This window comes from Gopherus evgoodei, chromosome 1, assembly GCF_007399415.2.
Source record: "Gopherus evgoodei ecotype Sinaloan lineage chromosome 1, rGopEvg1_v1.p, whole genome shotgun sequence".
In the NCBI taxonomy this organism is placed as follows: Eukaryota; Metazoa; Chordata; order Testudines; family Testudinidae; genus Gopherus; species Gopherus evgoodei.
In genome coordinates this window covers 338,959,913-338,973,122 of record NC_044322.1, presented here as the reverse complement: position 1 = coordinate 338,973,122, position 13,210 = coordinate 338,959,913, and the positions used below count along the sequence as shown (strand labels likewise).

Below are 13,210 nucleotides of genomic sequence, written 5' to 3'. Positions count from 1 at the left end.
GACGCGGTACTGCAGTGCTACACAGCAGCATCCCCTTGCCTTATGCAAGTTAGCAAAGACGGTTACTAGACCTACTGTACCATCTGCAGCTTTGCAAGTTGGCAGTGATGGTTTCTAGTCATACTGTAGCATCTGCTGCTGTCATGGGTGCTCCTGGCTGGCCTCGGTGAGGTCTGTCGGGGGCTCCTGGACAAAAATGGGAATGACTCCCCAGGTCACATCTCTTCTTTGTTTTGTCTAATGGAGAGTCAGTCCTGCCTAGAATATCAGACAAGCCTACTAAACCAGAGAGGCAAACAGCCACTCTGGGTCAGAGCCCCAGCCATCCCGCAGAAATGATGAGCTGCATGCCATTCTAGGGGGTACCCCTGCAACAACCCCACCTGTTGCTTCCCTCCTCCCCCGCTCCTCCTGGGCAACTGTGGCAGTTATCCCCCCCATTTGTGTGATGAGGTAATAAAGAATGCATGAATAAGAAACAACACTGACTTTACTGCAAGCAGAGATCAAAGGGGGGAGGGGAGGGAGGTTGGCTTACAGTGAAGTAGAGTGAACCATCATTCTGCACTTGCTCAGCCTATAGCTGAAAATGGGAATCTGTGACAAGCACTAGGATAGAAGCACAGGCAGGACTGAATCTCCATTTGTGCGGGGGCCTTTGGCTGACACTGGTAAAATACAAAATTTCCCAGGATATGTATGTTGGGGGACAGTTCTAAACGGCAGCTTCATTTTTTTATTTGCAGCAAAATGTAGAGGTCTAAGTATCTGATTGTGAGTCCTGGTAGTAAGGGGTAGGCTGGGATAGGCGCGACCGCGCGGTGCTGCTGACTGGGAGAGCAGCCTGAGGCAGAAGCCTCCAGCTGCCATGATATTCCAGGCAGGACTGAATCTCCATCAGACAAAACTTAAAGAAAAGAATGACCTGGAGTCGTTCCCTTTTTTGCCCAGGCGCCCCAGCCAACCTCACTGAGGCCAGCCAGGAGCACTCACGGGATGAGGATGATGGATATCAGTCATACTGTACTGTCTGCCATCTGCAAGGCAAGGCAAGAGGATGCTGCTGTGTAGTGCTGCAGAACCGCGTCTGCCAGCAGCATCCAGTAGACATATGGTGACATTGAAAAAAGGCGAGAAACTATTTTTTTCCCTTTGCTTTCGTGGGGGGGCTGATGACAAACCACCTGCGACAATGTTATTGACCCTTCAGGCTTTGGGAGCTCAGCCCAGAATTCAAATGGTTTTCAGGGAACTGTGGGATAGCTACAGTCGTCAATCACTCCTGCCTCCGTGAGCGTCCATTTGATTCTTTGGCTTTCTGGTACGCTTGTCTCAGCTCCTTAAGTTTCACGCAGCACTGTGTTGAGCACCTGTTGTGGCCTCTGTCCATCATGGCCTTCGAGATTTTTTTCAAATGTTTTGGCATTTCGTCTTTTGGAACGGAGTTCTGATAGAACAGATTCATCTCTCCATACAGAGATCAGATTCACTATCTCCCGTACAGTCTATGCTGGAGCTCTTTTTTGATTCTGGGACTGCATGGGCACCTGTGCTGATCAGCGCTCCACGCTGGGCAAACAGGAAATGAAATTCAAAAGTTCACGGGGCTTTTCCTGTCTACCTGGCCAGTGCATCCGAGTTCAGATTGCTGTCCAGAGCGGTCACAATGATGCACTGTGGCATAGCTCCCGGAGGCCAATACCGTCAAATTGCGGCCACACTAACCCTAATTTGAAATGGCAATACCAATTTCAGCACTACTCCCCTCGTCGGGGAGGAGTACAGATATCGATATTAAGAGCCCTTTATATCGACGTAAAGGGCTTCGTTGTGTGGACAGGTGCAGGGTTAATTCGGTTTAACGCTGCTAAATTCGCAATAAACTTGTATTGTAGACCAGGCCCACTATGTCTACACTACCACGGTAAGTCGACCTATGCTACGCAACGTAGCTGGAGTTGACATACCTTAGGTCAAGTTACCACGGGATTTACACCGCAGGGGGTCAATGGGAGAAAATCTCCCATCAGCTTACTTTACTCTTCTCATCGGGGGTAGAGTAGAGGGATCGACTAGAAAGCAATCTGCAGGCAATTTGGTGGGTCTTTACTAAACCTGCTAAATCAACTGCCAGTGGATCAATCTCAGAGCGTCGATCCCTGCAGTAGTGTAGACCTGCCCTTAGTGTTTCTGGGCTTATAAGTACAATGGCACAGATTTTTGTAGTTCTACTCCTGCAGAACTTAGAAGTTCCAGTTATATTCAAGGCTTCATTTTTTTGTGGTTTTAAAAATTCTTTGGGACCTTCAGCACTTAGCTTTACATGACTGAGTCTTCTGGTTATCTGAACCTGCCAACTCTTTTGGAGGTTTCAGATGTCCTCTGAGCCTTTGTAAAATTAAGAGCAGAACTCAGCAGGTGTAAATTATTACAGTTCCATTGAAGTCCATGACAATTTACACAAGCTGAAGATTTGCCCCAAAGATTGCTTCATCGTACTCCTGGGGGAATTGTACGCCAAAAAAATTACAAATTCTGCGCACAATATTTTAAAATTCTGCATATTTTATTTGTCACAATAACACAATATAATCACACTGGTTTCAATTAGTTTTGGTCGTTTATTTCAAAATAACTGTCAGCAAGTATGTCTGTAACAATACAGACAACAAAAAAGATTCAGAAAATGTTTTTGACAAATAGATTCCTTATTAGGTATATTAATAGAGAACTCTGAGTAATAATTCATTTAAACTAAAATACAGAACCATATTTCTCGCATCCCTCAGAAACAGTGCAAAGGCTTGGAGGAGTCAGGGATAACGGAGAAGCTGATGGAGAAGGAAGGATTGCTGGAAAGGAGCCTGGGTGTGAACTTGGAGGGTTGTTGTGTATGGGTGGGAAAAGTATGGAACAGGTTTTTTTGGGAGGTGGGAAGGGATTGTGAGGCAGCTTCCCCCATGAAGACCTGGGCTGACCCCTAGCTTCTCCCATTCAGTCAGGCACATCTGCCCCTGTCCCCATGTGTCTTTGCAGCTCCTGTCCACGTGTCTCTCCACCCCCACTCAGACACCCACTCTCCTATCCCTATGTGTCCCTGTATCCTCTCCCCCGTCCCCATGTGTCTCTGTGCCCACACCCAGCCACTCACCTGTCCCTATGTGTCCCTGTACCCCTCCTCCTGTCCACATGTCTCTGTGCCCCCACCCAGCCATTCCCCTGTCCCTATGTAGCTCTGCATCCCCTCCCCAATCACCGTGTGGCCCTGTGCCTCCCTTCCATTCAGCACCTGCCCCAGTCTCTTCTCCTCCACTAGCCCTTATGAGCCCCTGTGTGACGCCCCCCTCCCCTGCAACCCATGCTGTCTGTCACCCATATTCCCTGTCTCCTGACCTGGCTGGCTGCAAAGAAATCTGTAGGCTCTTTCTCTTCCCTGGCTGGCTGGGAGCTGCTGCTGTGTTGTTGTGCCACAGCGCCATCTGGTGGGCAAAAGGCAGAACTGCAGAAGTTATTTGCTGCTAGGAGCTGCTGCTGTTCTTGCATCACAGAGTCCTTCGTGGGCAAAAGGTGGAACTGCTGCAACATTTCGGCAGGAGCTCTTTTCTGTGCAAAAAAATTAAAACTACTCATGACTCATTAATTATGCACATGCAGTAGTGCAGAATTCCTCCAGGAGTACCCATCTGTGAGATATGGTCTGTGGCTTGTACCATGAAAGCAGTGGAGAGTTTGGTCTCCATCCATTAATTAGAGGAGTGTTTCCCAAACTTGGGCTGCTGCTTGTGTAGGGAAACCCCCTGGTGGGACGGGCTGGTTTGTTTACCTGCCCCATCCCCAGGTTCCGCTGATTGCGACTCCCACTGGCTGCGGTTCGCCACTTCAGGCCAATGAGGGCTGCTTGAAGCAGCGGCCAGTACATGCCTTTGCCCGTCCCGCTTCCAGCAGCTCCCATTGGCCTGGAGCAGCAAACCGCAGCCAGTGGGAGCCACGATCGGTGGAACCTGCAGACAGGCAGGCTAACAAACCGGCACGGCCTACCAGAGGCTTTCCCTACGAGAGTGGCGGCGTCCCAAGTTTGAGAAAGACTGAATTAGAGGATTAGGTTTGAAGTTTATAATCCCATATTTAGAGTTTTCTTTGGTCTTGTGATGCTCTTGTGGCATGTCTTTACAAAAATCAGATATGGATAAAGGAGTGTAATTAAGGTTGGTGCTAGAACCTTTATTATTTCTAGACTTGCTGAAATTTTAGGTTTTATGACTTTAAATTTTCTTACTTTAAAAATATAAATATAAAACTTAACTCTGAATTTCTTTACTTCTTAATTGGTTATTAAAATGTCACCATTATAAGAACCCTATTCTGTACAGTTTCTAATGTTTCCTTATATTTTGTGTGTCAGAACATCCAAGTATAAGGCAATATAAGAAATGAAATCTGCATAGATCTTTTAAAAAAAAAACCAAAAAAAAAGTGTCTCTCTGTCGTTGGAGACTTTTTATTCTGTAAAAAGAGTGGGATTCTAATTTAGAGATAAATGTTTCTGCTAAAAATTATTTTCTTGTGGCAACACACATTGAAAATACTATTGCTATTAGAAATTTATTTTCAGTTATGCAGGAAAGGAAGATATACAAGGGATGGACTTGATCCAGGTATAACAAAACATTCATAAGTTTAGAATTCTTGTTTACCATTTTTTAAAAATCTTCTGTGGTTATACTGATTATGTTAAAGACCTGATTATGTTGACTTATTTGAAGAATTAGTAAGGGTAAGTTTCATATGTAATATGCATTGTTCTTGTTATGGTATATTCTAAAGAGCTCTCTCTTTGACTAGGTGATCGCCCACTGATTGTTCAGTTTGCTGCTAATGAAGCACAGGTTTTATCTGATGCTGCCCGTATCGTCTGTCCTTTTGCAGATGGAATAGATCTAAATTGCGGCTGTCCTCAGAGGTAAAACTTTAAGAAGTTGTAAGAATGTTCCTAATTGTTTCAATCGGTATGAAAATGAAAAAATCACTTCCTAGTTTTCCAAATCCAAAGGAAATAATGATAGATTAATGGTAGTCCTTAAATGTAGAAATTCTGATTTGTTTTTTTGAGAAGATAGATTCCTCTCAGGTTTCATCTGTTTATTGGCCCAAATCACATTGTACCTGAGGGCCTCAGACATGTTAATTTATTTTTCCTTCTGATTCCCTTTTGGGGGCAAGGGGATGGGTAAAAATGTTATAATTTAGCTGAGTGGAAACGAAATTGGAGAGAGACTAAGTAACTTTGTCCAAAGTCACATAGAAAATCCTGTGGCAGAACCAGGAATTGAAGCTACATCTCCCAAGACCTGAGCCTGGACCATAAGACTATCTTTCACCCATAGCCAGTACTATCTCTGCCTTCCTCCCCGTCCACAAAATAATTCACCAAATATGTTAAGAAGAAAACTGAAATAGAGCATTATGTTGAAACTGATCTTTTATTGTAAATATACAATACAAACGTTATTCTCTTTAACTTAAAGATGGGCAATGGCAGAAGGTTATGGTGCTTGTTTAATAAATAAACCAGAGCTGGTTCAAGATATGGTGAGACACGTAAGAAATCAAGTAGAGAACCCCAGATTTTCAGTATCTATTAAGATAAGGTAAGTTTAGACCACTACTATGTCTCAAGACAATGAAGCATGTTTATTATCTAATCAAGCAAAACAGGAAATGTGTTGGGTTAATATTACCTTTATAGAAAAAGTGCCGTACGCATGGTCTGTGGAGACTTGCACTCAGCTTTTTGGTAGGTCAACCCTGGGATCTGTAACAACCCCAGCTGATCAAGATCTGTTTTCTTTCTCATCCAAAACACATTTGGGGACATGTAATCCTACAAAATTGCAATCGGTGTTTCTCTGCGATACTATACGTGCTACACGTCATCAAGTGTTCTTTGGTTTACAAGAACATACTGATATTCAAAACAACTTAAAAGGCATGCATTTTTTAAAAAACTCAGAATTCAGGAAAGGTAAAATGATCCCAAGCTAGTTGAATAGTTTTGTATTGTTTATACAACCATATCACCTAGTGCTTTGAACCAAGCTAAGCAAACTCAAGTTACCACTTGGATGGGAGCTCTCAAAGGAACATAGAGGGAACAGGAAATTATGTTGGTAAGTTAGTGATATTCTTCCTCCTATCAGTTTAGAACTATATCTAGTATAGTATTAATGGCATTGTCCAGCTGGAGAAACTGTCTTTTAGATGAGCCATTAAAAATAGATCCTGACAAATCATGATTGCTTAAAGATTTGTTTACATTCCTTATCAAATTCCTTGTCATTCTGCCTACCTAAATTCCCACTCCAGTTTCAGTTGGAAAAAGATATCCTTCACTTCATTGACTTCTAAAATATTGTGATGTGTTGCCATGTTGCATTTCAGTGCTGGAGGCAGTGATTCCTATGTAGGTTTTGTATATCAGCAAAGTTTCTGTTAATAAAGATCTAAAGTTGATTGAGATTTTTCAGAAAGAAAGGTGCTATATAAATGTGACTTATTTCATGATTGGTACAAAATTACACAAAATTATATATTTTTAAGAGCCTCATGGGTTTCTGACAATTGTTATAAAGTTTGGACACCCTTTCAATTTTAGTGACATGATTAAACAGGATAATACTAAATCAAGGGATATTAATTTATTAAAATAATGTGTTATATGATAAAAGATCTGTTTATCTTCCAACAATAATGTTCTTTCTTTATTTGTACAATTCTTGTTTATTCTGCCTTATGATGGGATTTCATGCAGTTCAGATAACTGTTTGATGGTGAGGATAATTATTACATTCCTTGGAATTTTAGAATCCATGATGACCTAAAGAGAACTGTAGATCTCTGCCGAAAAGCTGAAGCAACTGGAGTTTCCTGGATTACAGTTCATGGGAGAAATGTAGAAGAACGACATCAGCCAGTACACTATGATGCAATTAAAATAATTAAACAAAATATGTCTATACCTATTGTAGCTAATGGAGATGTTAAAACTTTAAAAGATGCCGAGAATATTCATCATATGACGGGGACAGATGGTAAGAACTCAGCATACTTTGGGTATTATTTCAGTAAACTTGCTGGGAAACGTACTTTTTAAAAAAAATACACATTTGTCTGTAAGTTGAACTTATATTTGAGTGTTTTGCACTCTTCAAGGAGAGAACTGAGATATGAAGTTGGTTCGTTCTGACAGCTTAAAGATTTATGAGCAGACACACTTAAAAGCTGTTACCAGCACAAAATTCTCTGTTACTCTCACACATTACGGGCACCCACCTTTACCCTTATGTGGGCTCAAGACGTAACCCTCTTAATTTAGGCACCCACCCTTACTCTGTTCCTAGGGCTCAGGTGTAACCTTACACTCTCAGGCACCCACCCTTACCCTGTTCCTAAGGCACAGGTGTAACCCAGTTAATTTAGCCCCCATCCCCACCCTTTCCCAGTTTCTAGGGCTCTAGGCAAATGGCACCTAACTTCACCCGCTGTGGGCTCCGGGCTCTATGTCTCTGGGCTCCGTGCTTTACTCCTCTGGGCTCCACGTAAACACCCATTCCCTGTGGACTCAGGGCTTAATCTTTTGTGGGTTTACAGGGTCTTTTACGAGAAAAAGAGCATTACACAGTAATAGCCTACTTAACCTCTATTTATTAACAATCACATGCTACAGATACAGTGCTCACCACTCCCAGTAAGAGAGATGAACTTTTCCTGATGGCCAGTCAAGATCAGGTCATCTGGGGGACTCCAGTTTCTGCACAGTGTCACTGGCAGATGTTGAGGTCTGTCAGCTGTGATCTTGGGGCTGTGTCCTGGAGTTGGTTCCCAAAGAGCTTCCTTTTGGAGCACAGTTTATATAGTAAAACTTGAGTCCTGCTTAGCTGTACCTTAACTAATCATTTTACTAAAATATTCCTAACCAGTCTTAACATTGTAAAACAATTATTTAACCAATCATACTCCACTACCTTAATGAATTTACACCTAGAAAATTAATTATGCAACAGACAAAGAATCAAAGAACCAGACAGAGATCATATAGATAACCAGTAGAGAAGTGGGGACCATAAAGACAAAACAATAAAGAAATGAGGATTTCACAACCACAACTATTGATAAGTGGTTTCTTGCCAGACAGAATGCTGTCAAACTAAGTTTTCTTTTAACCATCTTAAGAGCTGTTTCTTTATGTGGTGATAGGGGCTGCTGTTAGGACAGGATCTCTTTAACTCGATATTACATCGTTTTAATATAATTTAGATGGAATGTGAGGATGATACTTCCTGCTTCTTCGCTAATGGCTGCTGCTTTCCTAATATGGCTGCAGTCAAAGGCTTTACAATATGGCTACAGGAAAAGGCGTTATCCTTACAAAACTTTAGAGTACTACTATGCATAACTATGAATAAGTACCTCCAAGGCAAATTGCAAAAACCCTTTATTTAAATACTATATCCCACCCCTACATGCAGAGAACCCTCAGACACTCATCATCTTAATATGAATGATTAATGACATTATTCGAGAGTTCCTTTTGTTCCTACAAGGCAGTGGTGGGCAACCTGCAGCCTGTCAGGTTAATCCGCTAGTAGGCTGCAAGACAGTTTGTTCACATTGACTATCTGCAGGCACAGCTGCCCGCAACTCCCAGTGGCCGCGGTTCGCCATTCCCAGCCAATGGGAGCTGTGCGAAGTGGCGGCCAGCCCGCATCGCTTCTTGCAGCTCCCATTGGCCAGGAACGGCGAACTGTGGCCACTGGGAGCTGCAGGCAGCCAGTCAATGTAAACAAACGGTCTCATGGCCCGCCAGAAGGTTACCCTGATAGGCCACGTGCAGGCTGCAGGTTGACCACCACTGCTACAAGGGGTGCCTCAGTGGCAGCCATTTTGGCTCTTGCAGATGGGAGGTGGATCTGTGACTCTGGCAAGTAAAGGGAGGAAGGAGGAGTACTGTCCAGCCAGATACTTGCCAAAATTCAGGACAGTCAGTTTCAGCTTTATTGTTTCCTTGTACTCCCTAGTCAGTCTGTCTGCGTCATAGAAATGCAGGGCTAGAAGGGACCTCAAGAAGTCATCAAGTCCAGCCGCTAGCCAGGACCAAGTAAACATAGACCAGGGGTCGGCAACCTTTCAGCAGTGGTGTGCTGAGTCTTCATTTATTCACTCTAATTTAAGGTTTTGCATGCCAGTAATACATTTTAACGTTTTAGAAGGTCTCTATAAGTCTATAATATATAACTAAACTATTGTATGTAAAGTAAATAAGGTTTTTAAAATGTTTAAGAAGCTTCATTTAAATTTAAATGCAGAGCCCCCCGGACTGGTGGCCCGGGCGGCGTGAGTGCCACTGAAAATCAGCTTGTGTGCTGCCTTCGGCACCCGTGCCATAGGTTGCCTGCCCCTGACATTGACCATTCCTGATTGGTGTTTGTCCACCTGTTCTTATAAACCTCCGATGATGGGGATTCTTCAACCTCCCTTTGAAGCTTATTCCTGTGCTTAACTGCCCTTATAGTTAGAAAGTTTTACCTAAATCTCCATTACTGCAGATTAAGCCCATTACTACTACTTCTGTGGATACAAAAAAGAATTGATCCCTGTCCTCTTTATAACAGTCCTTAACAAATTTGCAGTCTTAACAGGTTCCCCCATCAGTCTGCTTTTCTCAAGACTAAATGTCCACAGCTTTCCTAAAGTGTAGTGCCCAGAACTGGATGCACTATTTCAGCCGAGGCTTTACTAGCTAGTGCAAGTATTCTTTAAGTCATTTGAGTTACCACAAGGGATGAATTTGTTTCCTCGCTATGGGTCAATCAGTAGTAAATTTTGCTCAAAAAAACAGGATTATCCTATGTTTAGCTAATAAAAACAAAATATTACTGAAGGAACTGGGAAGAAAAGTTCCCATTCTGTGTATGCTGTGTTTTCTTTCAAATCCTCTATCATGAAGTGCCATTAAGCTGGGTAGGCTGGACCTCTAAATACCACAGGTAATCTTGGATTTGGACTGTTAAACAGAGTTTCCCAGGGTGCAGTTGCCATATCGACTTTCTAGCTTCTACTGCTCTCTAGTTAGCTATTCACAAGTATTAGATACTGTGGTGATGGGTGCTGTACAAAACACTCAGGTAAACATAAAAAAGTTAAAAGTTAAAATATATATTAACACTTCTCAAATTTTCCATTTGAAGGTGTAATGGTTGCTAGGGGGCTCTTAGCCAATCCAGCCATGTTTGCAGGATATGAAGAGACACCTTTGAAGTGCATCCAGGACTGGGTTGACATTGCTCTTGAACATGGGACTCCTTTTACGTGCTTTCATCATCATTTAATGTACATGATGGAACGGATAACTTCAAAACAGGAAAAAAGGGTTTTTAATGTTTTATCAAGCACCTCAGCGGTTCTAGACTACCTTAATGACCACTACGGGGTGTAATAGCTTTTAAACTATTTTAATCATGTGAATATTGCATTTTATATTTTAGAGTTGCGGGTACTTTGTTATAGTGGTAGGTTTCCCCACACTTATATTTATTAGTCAAAATCACAGTGCATTGAAAGATCTCATGCAGTGTAATATTACTGGACATTTCTGAACTGATCATATTATATTTTTATATTAACATTATTTTCAACTCAGAAAATATTCATGACTTGAAAATAGCTTTTATATATGTGTGGTAATGCATTGCCATACACAGGAATGTGATGCTGTAAGCAAAGTGTCTTATGAGAAAATAAATTATATATGCAGTACCAAAGTGCTTTCAAAGATCATTCCCAATGCTGCTACCCTTACTCATGTGAGTAGAAGGGCCGCAGGAACAGGCTCAAAGGGTATTAAACAGAATTATATTGAATTGTTCCCTTAACTGAGAAAAGCTCAACAGAGAAGCCCTGCTAGTGTTTATCTAAAGTGAAAATTCAGTATTTATGTTTTGGTTTTAATTATGTGGGCCCCTAAATCACAGAAGAGAAGGGCTTCACGCCACTGCCCCTCTTTAGGTTCAGGTGTCCCATTTGCTGCTCTGAAGGCCTGAAATCCCTTAAACTGATGTTGAACTTAGAGTTCCAGATTTTCCTAGCCGAGTGGAAGAAAATTAATATATTAAATTATAGTTTTCCACTCCATTAATTTTCAAGTGGAAGCTCTGTCTGCTTAATGTTAAGTGTTACTATAAGTCCAGAATGAAATTGTTTTGGTAAGTAAGGTCTCAAATCAGACCTTGAATCAGTGCTTGAAATTAAGCATGTGCTTGTTTTGTCCCCTTCACTTCAAAATAGGACTTCACTTCTGTGCTTGAAGTTATACACGTGTTTAGGTACCTTGCAGACTTGGGGCACAAAACTTAAAAAGATTTGTTCAACATGCATTATGTACAGTATATGTTCCTAAGATCAAGTGGGTGAGGTGATATCTTTTATTGAACCAACTTCTGTTGGTGAGAGGTAAGATGCTGAGCTTACACAGAGCTCTTCAAGACTGGGAAAGGCACTCAGGCCAGGTCTACTCTACAGACCTATCTCAATAGAACTACATTGCTCTTGTGTGAAAAATCCACATTCCTGAGCAACGTAGTTCTATCAACCTAACCTACTGTGTAGACTGCGCTATGTCAGCAGGAGAGCTTCTCCCATTGACATAGCTACCACCTCTCAAAGAGATGGATTAACTACAAAACTCTTCCATTGGCTTAGGAGTGTCTTCACCAACACCAGCTCCTCAGAATGTTACAGCTAAATACAAGGTGGAACAGCTAAGGAGTTAACACATCTTCCAAAAGACCCTGAAGGTGAATTGGGTAGGTATCACCTCTACAACCATAGGATAAAAGAGGTGTTAGTAGGTTCCAGACTTTTGTAATGAGCCATAGATTCAGTGTCTTCCTTAAGTATAGTAACTCCTCACTTAGTCATCCCGGTTAATGTTTCATTGTTACGTTGCTTATCAATTAGAGAACATTCTGGTTTAAAGTTACACAATGCTCCCTTATAACTTTGTTTGGCAGCTGCCTGCTTTATCCACTGCTTGCAGAAAGAGCAGCCCTTTGGAGCTAGCTGGTGGGGGCTTGGAACCAGGGTGGACCAGCAGCCCTCCCTATCAGCTCCCCGCTCCTCTAAGTTCCTGTGCGGCAGCTGCCCAGCAGGCTATTAATTGCCGGCAGTTCAGCTGTCCTTCCCGCCACTGCCATGTGCTGCTCCTGTCCTCTGCCTTGGAGATGCTCCTGGAGCCTCCTGCAGGGTGTGTCCCTCTGGCTCTGTCTGCCATGCTGTCTCCCCTCCCTCCATTTGTGCTGCCTTGTAGAGTGTGAGGCTACATTAACAAAAATGTGTTAACCCTTGAGGACTCAGCTGAATACTAGTTCATCATTTAGCAGTAAGGCATTCCCTGGGAAATATCCCACCCTCTGACTTCACCACCTCAATCAAGCTTCACAATCATCATTGCTGTGTACAGTATTAAATTGTTTAAAACTTATACTGTATATGTGTGTGTGTATATATATAGATTTTTTCACACCAGACAAAAGACTATATATGTGTATATATATATGTAGTCTTTTGTCTGGTGAAAAAAAATTCCCTGGAACCTAACCTCCCCTATCCCCCCATTTATATTAATTCTTATAGGTAAATTGGATTCGCTTAACGTTTCACTTAGTCACATTTTTCAGGAACATAACTACAACATTAAGCGAGGAGTTACTGTACATCATTTTTGGTGTCTAGCAGTTATGAATTTAAGTTCCCAAGCTTGTCTTTTGAAAGTGTTGTGCAGGTTTCCTTTGAGGATGAGGACAGAGAAGTCCGTTATGGAGTGATTATTTTGTGAAAAGCGTTCACCCACCCCAAACACATCACCAAACTCAACCATTTAATCCTCACCCATAACAATTTTACATTCAACAATAAATAATTTATCCAAACCATGGAAACAGCCATGAGTACTGGGATGGTTCCCCAATACATCAGCCTTTTCATGACTACCTTAAGGAAGAATTTCTGGACAAATGCACTACAAAATCAATGATATACCTGAGATATATTGATAATATTTTCATTTGCTGGACAGATGACCAGAAGAGCTCTGTATAAGCTCAAAAGCTTGTCTCTTACCTACAGAAGTTGAGCCAATATATTATTTTTTCATCCA

At 42.0% G+C, this 13,210-nt stretch overlaps 1 protein-coding gene across 6 annotated transcripts in view; it reads left to right on the top strand.

Annotated features, from left to right (window-relative positions):
• DUS4L (dihydrouridine synthase 4 like) overlaps nucleotides 1-12,104 on the top strand; it is a 45,902-nt gene extending 33,798 nt beyond the window's left edge. For 5 of the 6 annotated variants that reach the window (XM_030547953.1, XM_030547317.1, XM_030548390.1 and 2 more), the window contains 4 exons: nucleotides 4,843-4,960; nucleotides 5,526-5,648; nucleotides 6,862-7,088; nucleotides 10,245-12,104. In XM_030547953.1, the coding sequence (XP_030403813.1) occupies nucleotides 4,843-4,960; nucleotides 5,526-5,648; nucleotides 6,862-7,088; nucleotides 10,245-10,492 (716 nt within the window). In that variant the 3' untranslated portion in view covers nucleotides 10,493-12,104. The remainder of the gene's footprint in view (nucleotides 1-4,842; nucleotides 4,961-5,525; nucleotides 5,649-6,861; nucleotides 7,089-10,244) is intronic. The other variant, XM_030548482.1, reaches the window with a different exon arrangement.
• Nucleotides 12,105-13,210: the final 1,106 nt, after the last annotated feature.